Source organism: Catharus ustulatus, chromosome 1 (genome assembly GCF_009819885.2).
Source record: "Catharus ustulatus isolate bCatUst1 chromosome 1, bCatUst1.pri.v2, whole genome shotgun sequence".
Taxonomy (NCBI): domain Eukaryota; kingdom Metazoa; phylum Chordata; class Aves; order Passeriformes; family Turdidae; genus Catharus; species Catharus ustulatus.
Genome location: NC_046221.1, coordinates 37,367,114 through 37,386,746, shown reverse-complemented (window position 1 = coordinate 37,386,746; position 19,633 = coordinate 37,367,114). Strand labels below are relative to the sequence as shown.

The 19,633-nt window shown below is 39.1% G+C and overlaps 1 protein-coding gene across 8 annotated transcripts in view; it reads left to right on the top strand.

Annotated features, from left to right (window-relative positions):
- The window catches only part of LOC116993544 (TBC1 domain family member 5-like), a 325,432-nt gene that overhangs the window by 160,880 nt on the left and 144,919 nt on the right, over positions 1 to 19,633 (top strand). For all 8 annotated transcript variants that reach the window (XM_033054285.2, XM_033054293.2, XM_033054299.2 and 5 more), the window contains one exon: positions 6,963 to 7,029. In XM_033054285.2, coding sequence (XP_032910176.1) covers positions 6,963 to 7,029 — 67 coding nt within the window. The remainder of the gene's footprint in view (positions 1 to 6,962; positions 7,030 to 19,633) is intronic.

Below are 19,633 nucleotides of genomic sequence, written 5' to 3'. Positions count from 1 at the left end.
TTTTCCTTTGCTTCAGAGATCCTGAAGACTTTCCAAACTGTATATTTGGTGCTGCAGAAATACGAATTGCCTGCTCTCTTGTAAACCTTTCAGTTGTTCGACTGTTCTATTTCAAAATAATCGAGGAGCTTGGAATCGTCCATACTAAAATTAAGAATTTATAACTGTATGGAACAGATGTTTTCATAAACATTTGCTATAATTAATTTCAACTAGGGGATTGAAGGAACAAAGCAGTTTTTCCCTCTTCAAAACTTTATTGCCTTTTCCCCATACAGCAAACTCAGAAACCTTTGCTTTAATATTGTTAATGAAACAAATTTACTCCTCTGGTTTTCACTGTGAAAAAGAAAAGCTTCATTTGGGCAAGATATGGTTCTTTGAAACAACGGAGAAATACCCTGAATTTCAAACATCGCGTATAAAGGCTTAAGATACAGAGCGTAAGTGTTTAGGTGCTCATTTCTGAGACCACAGCTCTGTAGCGTCAATTGTGAGAGATGTCTACATGTTAGGATAAATTTTATCCAGATCCGTCTGATTAATATCTGTCTGTGGAGAAAATAGTACAAAGGAGTTTTATGTTTGAAGAGTTGTGAACCTTGATGTTAGAGAAAGCAAAGGAATCTCATGGTATTATATATAGTTTTAATGCATAGTAAAATGCTTATTGTATGTTGATTACTCCTTTATACTCACAATAAAGGTCTGCAATCTGTTAAGCAATTTTTTTTGTTGTTTGTATTATATGAGGAATACATTTTGACTAAAATTATCCTTCCATATTTGTGTTGTCACTGTTTTGGGGAGATATTGTTTGGAATTTATATAGTTTGTGGCCAGCATTTTGATATTATTGCGAAGAAGAAAAAATATCCATGCTTTATTGTTCTGTTTTTACTAGTTTCTGTATATTATATCAATATCATTTGAGAAAAAAAAATGTTTAGAGTTTTAAAAAAAGAACAGCTTAATTGTTTTACACCTGAAAGAACCAGTGCAGCTGCAAGGATTTTTTGAGCAAACTAGAATTCCTGACTGATCTGTCATCTATAAAGTGTGCAAAGAAAAATAGGTAGCTGTCATTAAAATTACATTTCAGCTTTCAATAACCATTTAATGAGTAGCGTAATTATATAAGTATGGTACCTCAAGTACTTCACTCAATAATTAAAAATAATCTCATCTTTAAAGTGAAAGCGCTGTAATTATTATTTGACTTAACCAGGACCACTGTTGTGATCTCCAGTGGCACCTCAGATTGTTCAAAGTGGTTTTGAAAGTACAAATTAAAATTGGATAAATCATTAAATTATTAAGCTTTAAATATGCTGAAAATTAATATAGCATGGAATTTTGAAGTCATGTTATAAGAATTGACAACTTTACAGTGCAAGCATAGATTTGTGTTAAAATTTCACTTGTCTCTAATCATAAAACACTGCATTAATGATCCAGTGTTTATATCAACTTAAATTTTCCCAATGTTAAATAAATTCTGTGTTTTAACAACATTTTAACATTTGATTAGAATACAAAGAAAAACATTAGATAGAGTGCAAATAGGTTAGCAGAAGGCTCTGTCTCCATTATGACAGTTGTAAGCAGGGAAATGCACAGGTTGGTTACCTAAGTAGGATCACTTTTATCACAAATTCCTAAACTACTGACCATAAAACCCTTTCATAGGCAACACAGGATTGGTAAATTGGTTTGCACTATATGTTTGCCCACATACAGACATGCATATGTGAGTGTATACATCCGTGCAGAAATATGGATATTTTTTAAGACAATTCCTCAGTATCAAAGTATCTCTTCAAAAGGAAAAAAAAAAACCTGAGTTTGATATTGTTTTTTAATTTGGAATGCAGCCATCAAGCAAGGCTATGTCACTTAAGCTGCTTGTCTTCATGGACTTGCAGCTGGTTATGACAGTATCCTACCCCTTCTCCATAAAAAGTCCAGTGCTGAATTTTTACATTTCACAGGAAATTGCTGTTTTCAAGATGTAATGAAAGAAATGAAGAAGAAATGTCTGATCGCTACATCATTCTTCAAATGCTTTTTTACTCTTGCTGAGCACATGCTTCAGCTCAGTGTTCATTGTGCCTGGAGCCTACCCAGAGTGTCTTCCCACCTGTGAATTGGGGCTTTGAAATGCTGTCCAGTTTCTTCTTATTACTTGAAGTGGAAACTGTGCACTGCACCTTGAAAAAGCTCTTCTTTGAGAAAATTCCCTATCGGTTGAGTCACCATCCCTGGAGGTATTTAAAAGACCTCTCTTGTTATATAAAGATGTAGCACCTGGGGACGTGGTTTAATGAAGGACTTGGCAATGCTGGGTTAGTGTTAGGCCTCGATGATCTTACAAATCTTTTTCAACCTAAATAGTTCTGTGATTCTATCAGTGTAATAAGCTGTTAAAAAATAAAAATACAAAAAAATAGTGTGCACGTTTCAATCAGGCTTCTTGTTACAATTTCTACACATAGTTTTCAGATAATCTTCAGGCAGTGAAGGCATCTTCCTTATTCTGGGCTCTTCCATTTTATGCTATGTCTGTAGTTTCAAATATGTCCGTAATAGGATAATAGTTACTGCAAGGGAGAAGCCCATGTATTCTGAGTGAATCTGGTACCCTAGCAAGTGTACGCTTTACAAATCCTTCTCCATGCATCTCAGGAGTCTAAAGAAGCAAGCATTTGAAATGCTCTTTTTTTATTGGTTGTTGAAATTGTCAATTTTGGGTTACACAACTTCTCTTGAAACAGCCTTCAGCTGTGTCCAGCAGTGTCAGGTTCCAGCTGCCCAAGTCCCAGCTCCCTTTAGCCCTTGGTCTCTGTGCACAAGAACAGACGCCACTAAAGTGAGGCAATTTCAGGAGAAAGGTTTCATTCTCAGGAGAGGGAGTTGCTATAGTTAAAGCAGCAGCAATCCAGGTAATTTTCAGGCCCTTTGGAAGGATACAGCCTTATTTTATTATTGTATTAAAACCAGTAACTGCTCTAGTGCTGAAAACCATAGTTACTTTTATACAGGTGCTTGTTACAGTACTGCTCGTTTCCCTTCTCTTTCCTCTGAAAGTGTGGCAGGATTTATTTTACCTTCTTTCCCCTAACTCATGCATTTGAAATTAGGAAAACTTTTCACAAGATCTGTGGCAGGGTTACTAGACCATCTGTTTCTTCAGCAAAACCCTTCTTCCCGTAATTTAGTTTCAGAAGGAAATTAAATATTAGGATAATATTAGAATGAAATTTTTAAAGGGGACCACAATTTTTGTTACTAGCATCATGAGTCTTATATTCATAACTGTTCAGTACATATCCCAGTTTTACGAGAAATTTGGTTCATTATCAGTGAAGAAGATAGAAGGAGTATATCTGTTCTACTGGGAGTTCACCATATCTTTTAGGAGGAGTAACTGGAACTTTCCTCAGGAGAGGTGATCCAGGGCATGGATTCCCACAGCTTAATGTCATTAGTTAGTGAAGCAGCAGTCTCATTTGTCCTCTATATCACTAACTATATGGAAACTTAATAGGATTTGCTAAAAAGACTTTTGGATAAAACTAGGTAAAATTTAGGGAGTCTTCTGTTAAGAAAATGAATACTTTGCTCTTTGCTTTATGATTTTTATCACTTTCAATGAATGACATCTTAATCATCTTTCAAGGTGTCATAAAAGACATACCCGTCTTAAAGGGAATAGAGCAAGGGAGCAATCACAGAAGAGTCTGTTCCATTAAATCCTGGGTTTAAGAGCTGAACACACCTAGCCTTATCCAATTCTGGTAACTGCTGCTAATGATATGATGCAGCAGCAAAAGCAGCTCACAAAAAAGCGCCCAAAAAGTAATTTGTATGATTATGAGATTTATGAACAAAGAGTATACAATTAAAAATGCTGAGGTATTTTGTCGATCATTTAAAGACAGGAAATTGTTGTCTTCAGAATAAAGCAAGCTAGATGTGGAGTAGTTTGTGAAGAACAGCTCATTGAATGTGGCACACCTACAGTGGGGTGGGTCCACAGTGGGATCCCCACCAGTGGGGATCTTGGTGACAGAAAAACTGTTATCTTTGTTTTCTTTGCAAAGTCCTCTTCACTTCTCAAGCAGGACAAATGGTTTTGTTGAAAGATGATAAAGTCCATGCATTTTTGGAGATAGTATTAAAGTTCAGAAAGGAGTAGGATTATGTTGCTATTCTTGAAAATGCATATTTTTTCAGTATATCTACTTAGCATTGTGAATATGTTGGGATTTTGGGAGTTTTTTTCCAATCTGACTTGTCTGGTAGGTGAATGCTTTGTTTAAGTACAAATGAGGTGCAGAAGTGCATTCAGGACCCATTTTGATGTGCCATGTCCCTGTGGCACTTGTCCAGTATCACTGCACCTGGCCGTATGGCTTTGATAGAGACTGAACATAGGTCAGTCATTTCTCTGAATGCTCAGGATCAGATGTGGAGATGGGTAATACATGAGAAAGTGTATTAATGAAAACTGTCCCAAAATGTGAGACTATTTTACAAGATATGAGGAAAAAAAATGAACAGATGGTTATTAATAACGGGAGGGTCGGTTCCTGGATTTAATATCTGGTGTTGTTAATTTAGTTAAATTTAGTAAACAAAAAGCAGATTGATTAAGTAGGATTGCCATTTTCAAAATAAATGGAGAGAGCTAACTAGTGAAATCAACTGGACTGAGTGATTTGAGACTAAGATGTAGTTGAGGTTTGGGATTTATTTAGGCAAACGTGCAAAAGTTAATAAAAAATCCTGCATTCCAAATTAGATGAGAAAAGAAACACTTGGAAGTTCTATACCAAAGTGAATGATTAAGTATTTTTTAAGGAATGTCTGGAATAAGCAAAGAAACAGAAAAACAGCTTGATATGCAAAGAAGGCCACATCCTGAATATCAGAAAGTGTGGGGTTATAGCGACAATCAGCAAAAATTTAAGTTGAATCAGATCATAACATGAAAATTTAAGTATACAGGAAAATATTACTTGACTATGTAAAGAAACTTGCTAGGAAAGAAAACTAGAACCATTCAGCAGAGTGAATGGACAAATGATACTGAATGTAATCCAGCTATGGTCCAAAAAGGAAAATATTTAATTTTCAGTAAAAATAGAATTTCAGGCAAAGGGCTGAAAATAAATCAATAAAATACATGAGAGTTTTGTGTAGATACTGTAAATTAGCAGAGCTAATAATCTGACTGGCAGACTTCAAGAATATTGACAAATGCTGCTGCGTGGAACAATTTTCAGTATTTTAGTTCATGGCTGGTGAGTGGAAATATAGTACTTGTACTTAGATTAACAGGGGAAAGAAAAGTGAAAGCAAACCATCTGCATGGAATGACCATTATCTGTGCAGGGCTTTAAAAAGTTTTTGAGAAAGAAGTAAGAGAGAAAAGCAAAGCAAATGGCATAACTTTTATTGCAGGTTTTTTTTGTTAAATAGGCATTGTGGCCAGCCAACCTGCTTGCTTTTCAAAGTATACCTTCAGAAAATACATTAAGTTTTTCTGAACTTCAGTAAACCATCTGATGTGCCACAGGAGATGCTGTGAAATCTAATGGATGGGGATTAATGAAGTATAGTGATTTTAAGATTAATAGAGAAATACAAATTTTAATGAAAGAATTCTCTTTAGTGAAGCTTGGGGTTGAATCAGTCTTATCCAATATATTCATTTATTGTCTTGCCACAGAATGAGAGCTGGTAGACTTTTATTAAGTAAAATTATTGGAAGGTAATATCTAGTGCCAGCGCAAATTCAGTATTCAGGCAAGACTGGTCCTTTCTGAAAAAAGAGGACTGCAAACAGCATGACATTGTGTGAATTACAGTATTGCACAGGCAAGAATTTTTAGTGTAAACTGAAAACTTCATAAGTAAAAAAGGGAGAGTAAATGTGCAGGCATGTTAGGTTAAAGATGGCTGTGAAAGTGCAAGATGGAGTGGCGTGAAAGTGCAAGATGGAGTGGCATGACTGTCGGCTGTATTGAGCAAGATTTGTTTGGTAGAGAAGAAAACCGCTGTCCAAATGATGAACTCTCTGAACTTTTAGTATGTTGTCTACAGCTCCTGTTGCTCCTTTTCCATGTGTAAGAAAGACTGAGTTAAAGAAAATGGGGAATGCGAAGCCTTGTTTACAAAAAGACTGAAAGAACTTGATTTCAGTCAGCAGAACAGAGAACAGAGTTGTGCAGTGGTACCTGTAAATTAACTAAGGAGGCACACAGGGACACAGGAGCATTATCAAGCTAAATGACAGGACGAGAATGAACAGTATAAAACAGGACAAGAATAAATTTACTTTGAAAAATACATGACTCCTGACTTTTAGCAGTCTTTCAATAGATGTAGTTATATAAGGAAGATTTCCTTGTAATCCTTGATTTCTAGCAACATCACTGTTCCATATATCACCAGCCCACAGTAAACAGTAACATATGTAAAATAAGATGTTTGGCAGATGTCTTAATAGGTATTTTCAGAGAAGCTTTGAACTTGTGCTATGACCAAAAAAAAAAAACTGGTATCACAAAGTCAGCTCAGAATTTTTCACTAAACAGATGAACTTCACATTTTTTTACTTAATATTGGTAAAATCAAGCTCATCTACTTATATGGTCTACTTCTGTAACCCCAAACTAGTTAAATTGTGTTTCATAATTTGAAAAGGACCTTTAAGTGACATTTTAGTGAGATTATCAGATTTTCAGAACATTCAGACTCCAGTTTGAACATGGAGACTAGTTAAGATGGCTGTAAGAGGTGAAGTTGAGATTTGTCGATGTAAGTTTTAGGTGAGTTTTGTTATAACTGAAGTCACCATATATGGTAAAATCAATTGCAGTTTTCATCAGCACTGTGTTCATATCAGGGTTTGTCTTAAAACAAAGGTGTTTTCTCTTTTTTTTTTTTTATATTAGGAGGATCAAGTGAAAATGGAAGCACACCCACCACCTCAGATTCAGATGGAACTTTTACCTCTTACAGGTTCGTAATTTTTTATATTTATTTTCTAATTTTAAGAAGGTTGATTATAATAAGAAGCATAATCTATTTAAAGCAAAAGAACATGTCCTATACTTCAGGAGGATTGTGCAATCTAAACTGAAACAGTGAACAAAAGAACATGAAGTATTTAATTAAGGAATGGTCTGAAAATTTGTTTTCTGGATTACTGGGTTTTTTAGAAAATTGTTTAAAATGTTTAACTAATGAAAGTATAAGATATTTGAAAGCCTAAACGTTTTTATAGGGTTTTTTGGTGGGGTTTTTTCCTAGAAAGTACTCAATAAAGTAAACTCAGAGCAACTAAACTAAAAGTTGAAAGGTTCCACTCACCAGTGATCACCTTCTGATCTTCTCCAAAGCTGAATCTATGCACCACATGGAACTCTATTTCCTCATTATTTCAAGTCAAAACCAAAGCCAAGATTAGTTAAATTTGAGATTATTTGGCAGGAAAATAATATTTCAATTTTGTTGGCAAAAAAACAGTTAAAGAAACTTTTTTCAGCCATGTCGTTGAGCTTGAATCTTGCTTAGAGGCTGTCTTGTGCTTGCAAGTACAGAAAGCTAATCAGCAGCTGTATACTTTCATTTTATACCCTGCAAAATACTGACTGCTACAAAAAATCTTTGTCCTTGTGACTAGGAAATTAATAAAATGATTTGTGCTAACCGTAAGGATTGCATCTGATTTTCATGTGTAAGTATGGTAAAACAAAACAAGCTTACCACATGATTATTTTCAAATCATTTAGTAGACTGTGTTGGTTGGCTTTTTTTTCGGTTTTGGTTTCTGCTCTGCTGGAATCTCTACTTCACAGAGGAGCAGGCAGGCAGGAGGAACCTGCCTTGTCCTGGTTGCCGCCGGCTGGGTGGGGAATGTTGCGCCGTGGTGCAGGCAGTGAGCTGTGCTGGTCACAGGGAGCCTCGGGCGTGGGGTGGCAGGGAGGGACACAATGCTGGAGAACCTGTTGCAGGCTGGAGACAGAGAGATTGCCGAGAAAAGCAAGGAGCAAACAGCCTGGTCTTCCGGATGTTGAAAAGAAAGACTTTTTGTAAGGACCTAGAGGGAACAGCAAAGAGTTTCCTGCAATTCAAACACCCAGAGGAAGCTTCTGGACTAAGAGCAAGGTTGGAACAAAGGGTGTGCCTGCAGGGACGAAGTGGAACAGGGGTGGGTTGGTTTAGGTATCTTTACAATTTTCTGTATCCTAATAAGTTGACTCTAATGAAACCTGTTTGTGATGATGTAAAATTCTTCTGAGTAGTTAACATATTCACTTTGATAAAATATATTAGAAGGTGCATGACTCTTGTTTCTTGTCATATTTGTGTTTTCTGCATGCAACGTACTGTCTAAGTTAAAAGAGGGGCTGAAAAATACCACCCTGGATAATCTTAATGTTTTTTAGGCAAGAAGCGTATGTAGATAGAGGACCACAAATAAATCTCTCAAAAATAGGCAGGATAGAGAGAGCTCTCAACTTTCTTCTGCTGATCTGGTTAAATTCTGCCATTAAAGCCAGGAAACTGACTTCTGAAAGTCATCAACTCAGCACCAGCTGTTTTAGCTGCTGAGTGGCAACACTTGAAGAAGAAGCAGCCAGCTTTAGCTGGACTCTGGTTCCACAAGAGTGTGAGCTGTGGAGCTGGGGTTTGAGCTCTTCTTCTCACCACTGCTCCACTCAGGCAGTAGTACTCATCTCTCAGGGAGCTAGTCCAGGGAGCTAACCCAGCCCAACCTGTTCATTCTTCACAGGGAGAGCTTTCTGGTTGCTTCATTCTCAGTATCCTCCTGCCAAAGCTTCCCATGGTATCAGTGCCAGTGCAGGAAATGCAGCATGGACAGCTAGAAATAAGTGAGAGGACAGAGCATGGTACCTTTTCCCTGTATCAGGCCAAACCTTAGTGGCTCTTTAATGCTCCACACATTAAGTGGAGGTAAAGGCTGGTCTTTGTATCTCTATATTCTTTAGTCCAAAGTCCTTATAATAAATACGACATTGGCTACAAGTTCCACTGAATAATATTCATATTCTGTCACAGAGGATTACAACCCAACTTAGAAAACTGAAGTTAATTAGTCTTTTTAAAGAGATTCCATATCTCATTGCCAAAGTATTATTGATATAATTAAAGGCAAGAAAGTTTAAAAGATATATATTGTGTGTATGTGTGATGGGCAGGTGTGTATGTATACATATATATAAGTAACATCTGACTTTTCATAGTTGGCAAGCTATCACTTTTATTTAGTAGTGCTTGAGATATGAAATGTGTGTTTATTGCTCAGTGGCAAGTACAGTAATTTCACGACCATAAGGCGCACCGGACTATAAGGCGCACCCCCCCGGGAGTCGGCAAAATTCGCAACTTTGTAGATCATATAAGGCACACCGGACTACAAGGTGCACTTTTTTTTTGCAGCAAGGCTCCGCCCCCAGCTCCCCCCGCGCGGCTACTGGCCGAGGCCCTGCCTTCACCCAGCAGCCGTGGGACCCGGGCCTGCTTGGACCTGACAGGGGTGGTGCCACGGGCCCCCAGGACCACCTGGACCCGGCAGGGGCAGCGCCACAGGCCCCCTGGCCCACCTTCACCCGGAAGCCATGGGTCCCCGGCACCATCCGGACCCGGGAGGGGCGGTACCGCGGGCCCCCCGGGCCCACCTCCACCTGGCTGCCGCGGCACTTCCGGCTCCCCCCGCGGCTCACGGCTCGCACTTCCGGGGTGGCAAATGTCGCAACTTTGTACATCAGATAAGGCACATCGGACTATAAGGCGCACTTCTGGGTTCGGGGAAAAATTTTAGTCAAAAGGGTGCTCCTTATAGTTGTGAAATTACTGTAATTCCTATCATCTAATGAGACTGGCTGTAAATTTGATGGTGGGGTTGGATATTGTTTTAATAGTTATAGTTCTGGACTGCATGTTAAGTAAAACTTTCATCTAATACCTTATGAGAGATGAAAAGGGAATCCTAAACTGCTTTGAAAGGTAATGATGGTAAATAGTTGTTACTTCTTTAAGGACCCATTAGAGATTTTGACTTATTTTAGGGTATTGTCAAGGAATATTGTTTTAGTAAGTTAGCAATTTGGTAAAACTGATGGTAGTCTTGTTTACCCAATACATTTCAGTTTATGATATTTTTAAGAGACCAACTAGTGAATTTTTGACATAAAAGAGGCAAAGGCATCTTTGAATCATGGTAGATGTCATATATGCAGAATTGTATTGAAAATTTTTACTAAAACAAAAGTTGTTTTATATTTTATCAGTAATAGGCCTTTACAATTAGAAAAGATGACTCCAAAAATATTTGAATATTAATAACTTTTACCACAATAAAAAATAAACCCCAGGAGATGCTGCTTGATTCCCACATTCTCTCTTTTAAAGGGCAGTTTGACTCTATCCAGTGCAAGACTCCAAGTGTATGTGTTAATAAAGGATGACATATCCTTTATGAACACATACACTTGTATTATTATATATATATTATTCTTTGATATATTTATGATGCTCCAGAACTATATGCATGGTTTTGTTTTTAATATGAAGGTGTCACCTTAGAGTTTGTGACTCTTGCTTGTGTTGATCACAGCACAGGTTTAATGCTGCATGTGTTCAGATAGTGAGCATTTCTCTTTAGGTCATAAAGTTTGTAAGTAATGTAAGTGAAAAGCACATGTGACTGGCATATATTTCTAAACATTCTTTGAGTTTGTGAATGCATCCTATCAGATCGCAGAGAATTTTCTAGCTGGTCTTTAGGCTGTGATGGAAGTATTCTTTGTGTACTTGGGAAGAAGCTTTACTAATAAGAAACTGTGAAAATTATTTCCTAGAACCATGTCATCAAAATTAGAAGTTCGCTATTCGAAGCATTTGAACAAGATTTAGATACATAATAACTTTCAGCTTTTAAATGTAGGAAACTTAAGGAAAATATTTGAACTTTGCTTTACTGTATTATTTTACTGCTATGGTTAAAGCCTTTTTTGATGTCCAAATGGGCTGGATTTCACCAAAAGGAAAAGGAAAATAGATGTGTGTCTTTAGTTTCAGTGTCTGCAATGCAGTGCCACTGGAAAGTAGAAATACTGTCTTTCTCCTCCCTTCCCAAGGGCAGCTGACCTTCTCCTCGCCAAAGAGGTGAACCCCTTGCCAGCACATATGACTACAGACTATTACATTAATCTGTTTAGCCTCAGTACCAGCTGCTTGCATGTTTTTAATTATCTTATTAGATGGTATAACAGTGACCTATGAAATAAAATGAAGGTGAGTATTTTTTAACTTTATTTTACAGGCTATTTTTCTAAATATATTTTAATGACCTAATTATGACTTTTAGGGAGAGCCGTTGATGCAGACATTCAATTTGGCTGATAGAATCCAACATCTCAAGGGCACTTATTTTCTTTCAAGGTGGATTCATACATTAATACTGCTTCTAATAAATATATAGCCTAAAAAAAGCTCACTTTTCATACTTGTGTTGTTAACTTACTTCATGATTCAGAGACCCATGACTGTGATGTTGGATAATTTCTTAATACATCTGTGCACATATATATAAGTTTAATTCTTACCCCCTGTATCAAGATAAAGTTCTTTCCTCTGTGGCTTAAATTCTGTTATAAAAGATGATTGCTCAAAGCTGTGGGTTGTGTAGACAAGGTGTATTCCTTCTTCTGCACATGCTTCAAACAGACAGAGGATCTAGTATAAGGAAGACTTTTGTATTCCATTTTCTTCCCTGACTCCTTACAGATTTTGCTTACCAGATGTTTCCTTCCTTGATGCAAAAAGGCAATGTGGTCCTGCTGGCTGAGGCATTTCTGGTGTGCCAGCCAACTGCAGGGCTGACACTGAATGTACAGGAGAAAGACAGCAAGGGGTGCAAGCTGTTCCTCTTTGGTTCTGCCTGCTTCCAAAAGTGGTGCTGAAACCAGTTGGGTTGCCCTTTGACCTGTGACTTTTGTTGGCAGTTGAGCCAGAATGGCTACATAGCCTCTGTCCTTACATGTTAAACATACTGTGAAGATGTGTGCAACTTACCTTATGTAAAACTTAGTCTATTAGGAAGCAGCCCTTTCCCATCTACACAAGCCTATCTAGTCTTGTTCATACACAGGCAATGTTACTTTGTTGTTTTAATTTTAAGCCACCTCTGTGCAATTATCATATTACTTTTCCTGATTTTTTTCACTGTATGTCCACACATAATCAAGAGATGTAAGTAACAAGCTTGTTTCTATGGGGTTTTTTATTATTTTCAAATAAGAAGAATTGGGACAGAAGGAAATGCAGTGAAATTGTCACTGCTGCACCACTCCACTCTGCAAGGAGAATTCACAGCACTTGCATCCTTTCTCTCTTTCTACAAGGAAGTAGTAAAACTGACATCCATGTTTATTTTGTCTTATCCTAAACCGTTTGCTAGACACTGTTCCAGTTGATGCCATTTATGTTCCAAGAGGCCTTTTCAGTATAAGTTAATTTTGTCTGGTCGCTGTTAAACTTTCTCCTTGATTCTTCCAAAAGATCATGTTCATAATGTGCTAAGAATCTTTCTCTGGATGTGGCAGTCTGTGCCAGTACTCTCATTTTGTCACTGTTTGTGATGTTGTCAGGAATATCATCTTGCAAATCTCCTTTTTCCAGCAAGAGAAAGTGACTTTTTGCATTGATCACAGGTTTCTTCCAACAGGTTTTTTTTTCTCCAGGTCCTGGAAGATCACTGTCATACCTATTAAAAGCTTAGAATATTTGATTTTCTCTGAATTCTTTTTAAATTACTTTCGTTTGTTTTTTCCTTTTAAGGAGACTTACATAATTTCCATCTCTGTCTTGTCAAATTTCTGTCACTTACTTCTTCCTTCCATAGCTGATCCTTGCTGCATTCCTTGCCTGGTGTCCTAAGGAATTGGCAAAGGATATCATAAGACAAGGAAGAATAAATTGTCGTTAAGGAACTGAAAACCTATATTCAGTATACTACTTCTAAGATACAAACATTTCAACACATATAAATGGTGGATTTTTTAATTTTCCAGTGAAAATTATATTCTTTCTAAAGACATAGAAATGGTAGCATAGACTTGCTTTCTGGTTTTATGCAATGTAATAGAGAAAAATAAATTTAAGACTTGAGATGCTTTTGACAGAGAATCAGAAAGGAAGGGATTGAGTTAGTAGAATGTATTTTTATGGATTGTCTGCAAGAAGGAATGACTTAGATTATGAAGAGATACCATGGAAGAAAGAATGGTAATTTCTAAAATCTGTGGAAAGCAAGTGAAAATTTTAGTTCACTCTTAATTTATTCTGTTTTACTTGAAAGTCAGCATATATACTACTAACACCACAAACAACTGATGCCATATTTTCCTTTACTGATGTTTAAAGTGGTTTTCATTATGAATTTCTTTTACTTTTCCACTCTCAATAACCTTCAGAGTTTCATGGCAATTGGGAGATGTGACTGAGGACAGGGGGGATTTTCAAGAAGGCTTAGAAGGAGGATTCAGGGAAATAGGCCAGTTAGCTGCACCTGGGCCCCAGGGAAGATGGAGAAGCAGGTAATATGCTGGGAGCTGGAAAAAGGACCTGGGGGTCCTGGCAGCATCAAACTGAACATGAATCACCAATGCTCCCTTGCAGCAAAGAAAGCTAATAGTATCCTGGGATGCATTAGGAGCAGTGCTGGCAGCAGAGTTAGTAATCCTTCCCATGTAATCCATACCTGGACTGCTGTGTCCAGTGCTGGGCTCCCCAAGAAAGTCATGGGTGTGCTGGAGAGTGCCCAGCAAAGGGCTGCTAAGATGGAGAAGGAACTGGAGGAACTCTTCTGTGTGGAAAGACTGAGAGAGGTGGGAATGTTCAACTTGGGAAAGAGAAGGCTCAGGGCACCTTTTTGAAGTCTGTGAGTATCTAAGTGAAGGGTAGAAGGGACACAGAGACAGGCTCTTTTCAGTGACACAACACAATCAGACCTAATAGGTACAGAAGCACACAAGGTTCCTTCTGAATATCAGGAGGCACTATTACATCTGGTTTTTAGTTGGATGGTTTGTAGAACTGTGGCTTTTAACTTCTATTGTGTCCTACAGGAAACTCTTACCTTTTCTCTTCATTAATGAATACATGTTTGTATACCAAGGCTGCATGCATGTGAGCACACACAATTCACAGAGCTCTGCCTTGCTGTGGGTATGAGCAGAAGGGTAAAACAGCAGAAGGGAACTCTAGTCAGGAGAAATAGGAAGTACAGTAATTTCATGAATACAAGTGGCACGGACTATAAGCCGCATCTCTGGGTGTTGGCAAACATTTCGTTCTTTGTCCATAAATAAGCCGCACCTGAGTATAAGCCGCTCTGTCGTTCGCAGCGAGAACCCGCGTGCAACAAAGTTGCCAAATAGTAACAGAACCGTGGCATGGCGGGGGGTTTACTGGCTCAGCTAAGGCTGTGCAGGCTCGGCCCACTAGGGGCTGTTGACGGGGCCAGGTGGCCCAGCTCGGTGGGGCCGCTCGGGGCTGGCCGCCGCCTCTGGGCTCACTCGCCCTGGCCCGGCGCTGCCCCGCGGTGGCAGCCGGGGACGGAGCACCCCCGCTCCCACGGCGGGCAGGCACGGAGCACCCCCTGCTCCTGCTGTGGCGGCGGAGGGCGGGGGCGGAGCCTGCCTGCTCCTACCGCGGCAGGCGGGGGCAGGAGCCCCCTGCTTACCCCACGGGCCATGGGGATGGCAGCACGGAGCCCCTGCCTCCTCCTCGAACTGTGGGGATGTCAGCACAGAGCCCCCTGCCTCTCCCCCGCCTGAAGTAGGGAACTCCCCTGCCTCCCTCCCTCCCCCCGCGCTGCCGGCGCTGAGCTGGCGCCACCCGCCGTGCAACACAGTAACCAATTTGTAACAATCGCGAAATCCTGGGTCTTACTGGCAGGTGCTCGGCTCAGCACCCTGGCTGGCACTTCTGGGGTTGTAAATGTCAGAAAATTATTCACATATTAGCCGCTTCTGAATATAAACCGCATTTCCGGTGTGGGGGCAAAATTTTAGTCAAAATGGTGCGGCTTGTATTTGTGAAATTACTGTGAATGTTCTACATGTACATGCAAAGGATTTCAAAGGTATTGGGGGATTTAAACTAGAAAGCTTTGACCCTGCAACTGGCAAACTCAGTTAAAGTACAAAAATAGTTGAACATGATATCTACATTTTGTCTCACCATTCTGTAAATGTATGCAGAAAGTAATGAGTAGAGGAAAATGTGCTGGTGAAATTTAGGTTTTGAAATGGCTGTAACGAGAATTCTTCTATAAAGGCTGAACTGTTAAAGGGTTGGAAATTATGTGCTCTCCAAAGGCCAAACTTGGCTTTTTGGCTGAGAACCACCAAGGCAAAGTGGACAATATGGAATATGGAGAAAGAAAGATATCTTGGGGTTCTGTGAGGAAGGGAGCTGGCAGAGCATCCTGCTGCCAATGCAGCCTTATTTCAGTTCCCTGAATTGTGCTACACACACACTGGTAGCTTAAAGAGCATAGCTAACTAATAACTTTATTTGCTGGAATGTTTGCCTTAAGAAAGTGATTTTACCTTTCTTCACACAAACCTTTTTAACTGTATGTCAGCCAAAAGTAGATGAAACCTGAACTGTTGAGAAAAATCTGCCCTTTGAATGTTCAGCCTCCCAGCAACACAGCTATGCATATTCACACTTACATGGCTGTTAGCTCTGCCATGTATCCTGAGGCAGGACTTTGAGAAACAGAGGAAAATACATGTATTTTCCAAGCAGACTGATAAGCTTTCACATTAAAGCTGTCAAATGGATTTTCAGGGTAGCAAATAAAAATCTGTGTGTTTCAGAAATGTTTTTTTAGAAACTCTGCTTCTTACTCAATACTACCTTTCAATTGGGTTTTTTCCTCTGTTTTTATAAAATTAACTCTGTCTTTATTACATTCCTGGCAGTTGCCTCACTTTTTTCTCAACTGTTGATTTTACAGCATAATAAATAATACAAACTATGCAGGTTTCTTGGATTTGTGCAGTATGTTTGAAAGGAATTGTTGCCTCTATTTAAATATTTAAATATAGATACTTGATGCTTCTATCAATAAAAGTCTCATATTGTAAAACATATTACACAATAATTTGAGAAGTGGTTGCTTTCTGATGGCCTGTTCAGTAGCCTGTTGCTTCATTGAGTGCCACTGAAGAGCTGAGTTTGGGTCTCAACATTTTAAAAAGCAGATTCTGAAGATGAAGACCAATATAAAATGTGAAATTGGCTTCTCTGGAAGAACACATGCCATTGTTTTAAGATGATTTTGCCAATATTAGCAGCACTGCTCGAGAATTTTCTTTGGCTCTCTCTGAGGCTGTAATATTGGTCTAGAGGAATAAGCTTGAGGTTTAGATTTAAATCCTAAATATGTATGCAGATGTTTCAGTAGTGTTCTTCCATAGACTGAGGAATATTCTTTGTTATCTAAATGTTATAAATATCAAATTGGTCTTGTTTCTGCAAGGACTCAAAAAAAGGGAATTTAAAAACTTGACGTGAAATATTTCAAAAATGCACAAGACAAAATAATGATACGCACTATCTGATGACCCAGTAGATACTGGTTTCTTTTTTAACAGCAGTTTCACCTGAAAGTAAATTATGGACAGTAGTATTTACCTGGTAGATCTGAGCCCCTGCAGTCCCAGAACTGAATCTTTTGCCCTTTTTCAGTGGCATAGATTGTAGTTCCATGTGATTCTTCACTTTTACATTTCTATGGGTTTTAGTGTCTTCTACAGAGTTTTGGTGTTTGAACACAATAGTATGAAAACTTCTTATACTAGTTTTAGACTTTGGCAGGATCTGCATTCATACATTTCCCCAGCTTTATCCTCTAAATCAGTAAATGCAGAAGCTAAGTAGCAGTGATTGCTGTCTGTGCTATACCAGTCTCTCTCAATTGTAATTCTTCCTCTTCTGAACAGAGTATGTATTTTGTAAGGAGCCTTAATGGGCTACCATTGCATTCTTCAGCATATCTATGCTTGATGTATTGGTTTTACCATTATGCTGCAGATTGAAATTTAGCAGCAGAGCCAGAGGCAGGTGTTCTGTTTCTGCCTATCACTGGAAGAAAGTCTTTGTTACCTCTCCCCAACATGCACCAGCTCAATGTTGCCTCAGTAAAGCTCTTGGAACTATTTGAATTTCAGAGTTATTTCCTAGGCATATAGGAAATTAAATTATCATACATTATTGATGTTGTGCATTCTGAAAGAGTTTATAGTTGCTTGTTCCTCTATAGCTGAGCAATAGTGTGATTCCAGTGACTTTTACTAAGATGTTAAGATCTTAGAGATTCACATGCCTTTTCAAGAATGCTGTTTAAGTGCATGTAGAATTTTACTTAGACTTTCTGAAGCAAGGTCTTACTTGTTGTGATCTCTACTAACAGTCAGCTGAGAGGAATATTTCTGTTCCAAACTTCAGGCTTCTCTCTCTGAAAATCTGATGCTTGTAGTTGCCTTAACATGAACCATATCCACAAATCATATCCTGTTGCAAAGAAAGAAAAATAGACTTCTATATATGGTTTGCTCAGAGGTCAACCTCATTCTTATAAGAAAGGAAATGTGTCTTAGGGCAGACCCCAACATACAATTCTTTGGCAGAGAGATTTAAACTCTTGGGATTATGACACAAGTGCATTTTTCAAAAGATGGAGAGGAACAGATGAGAACTATGAACAAATCTTGCAGAATTAATCCTTTCATTGATTTGCCTGCCTTTTCTTTCATACATATTGAGCACTTTTCCTGCTTTGAAGTAATGCAACTGTCCCTAACTCATGCCAGTAGATATTTTACATTGGACAGTTACTGCAGAGATAATGCATATGAAATTAAGTTTCTTAAAGAACTATTACTCCAATAATTTCTTTCTCATTCAGTTTTGCGTTGGTTTGGCATGGCCTGGTTATTGGTAGCAGAGGGGGCACAAAGATGGCTTCTGTGAGAAACTGCTGGAAGGTTCCACCATGTCCAGCAGAGCCAATCCCTGATGGGTCTGAAGATGGACATGCTGCTGGCCAGGGCTGGGCCAGTTAGAGATGCTGGTAACGCCTCTGTGATAACATATTTAAGAAAGAAATCAAAACAGAGTAGGGTATGCACAATTTTTCTTAGAGAAGAGGAGGAGGTGAGAACATGTGAGGGAAACAACATGGACACAACAAGGTCAGTGCAGAAGGAGGAGCAGGAGGTGCTCCAGGTGCCAGAGCTGAGATTCCCCTGTTGCCCCTGGGTATCAGTGGAGATGCAGAGATCCGCCCACAGCCCATGGGGATCCAGGGGGGATGTAGAGATCCACTCATAGCCCATGGGATTCATGAGGCATGCAGAGATCCACTCACAGCCTATGGGGATGCAGACATCCACCCACAGCTGATGGGATCCATGCAGGATGCAGAGATCCACCCACAGCCCATGGGGATCCACAGGGATGCAGAGATCCACCCACAGCCCTTGGAGAGGTGCCCATGCCAGAGCAGGTGGATGCCTGGAGGAGACTGTAATCTGGTGGGAGACCCAGGGGAGAGAGAGGGCCCTACTTTCAGCCTAGAGCAGCCTGTCCTTGGAGGACTGCACCCCTTGGGAAGAGAGCCATGCCACAGTAGTTTTGGGAGGACTGTCTGCCCATGGGAGGGACTCACATTTGCAGCAGGTGTGGTTTGGCTGCTGCTCATGAGAGTGGACCCATGGTGGGGAAGTTCATGGAGAACCTACAGCCTCACAGGGGAAGGAGCAGTGGAAGAGAACCTTCAATGACAAACTGACCAAAACACTCATGCCCTGTCTCCCTGGCTGTTGATGGAAAGGAGTGAGGGGTTGGGAGAAAAAAAGGTATCTTAAGGGCTTCTTTTACTTCTCATTATCCTCCTCTGACTCTGTTAGTAGTAAATTCACTTTGCAAAATTTAGGTTGAAGCTCTTTTCCCCTTGAAGTGTTTTCTCCCAGTCCTTAACTCAACACAATCGTTTTTTTTCTTTCCTCTGCCCAGCTGTGGTGGGGGAGGGTGAGCTTTTTTGGGTGCCTGGCATAGGGCCAGTGTCAAACCACGACAAAGTCTTATATTATATGTATTTATTATTATTATGAAGACTTTATGAAGACTTTACAACATGCACAATAGCACATCAGGCAGGATACTCAAATAAGAATCTAAAATGGAAAATATTTACAAAATAATCACAAAACATTGGCATTTGTCCTTAATTGTACAGTCTACAGGTGGTATAACACAGGGTCATGCATTTACTTTTCTAGTTTGATTAAAAGTAGATGGATGTGCTTATTCATAGTTTAGGTGGCTCCAATTAGCCCTTGAAGTACTTTACTTCAGTAAAGCAAATGGAATGTGATAGACTTGAGTTCCAGTCTTCATTTCTCATTTCATGTTGACCAGTGGGTTTTCTGCAATCCTGGGTTAACAAAGGTCTTAGATACTGTTTTACATAGTAGAGCTATATAATTTTAAATGTTATCTTTTTAGAATCGATTACTTG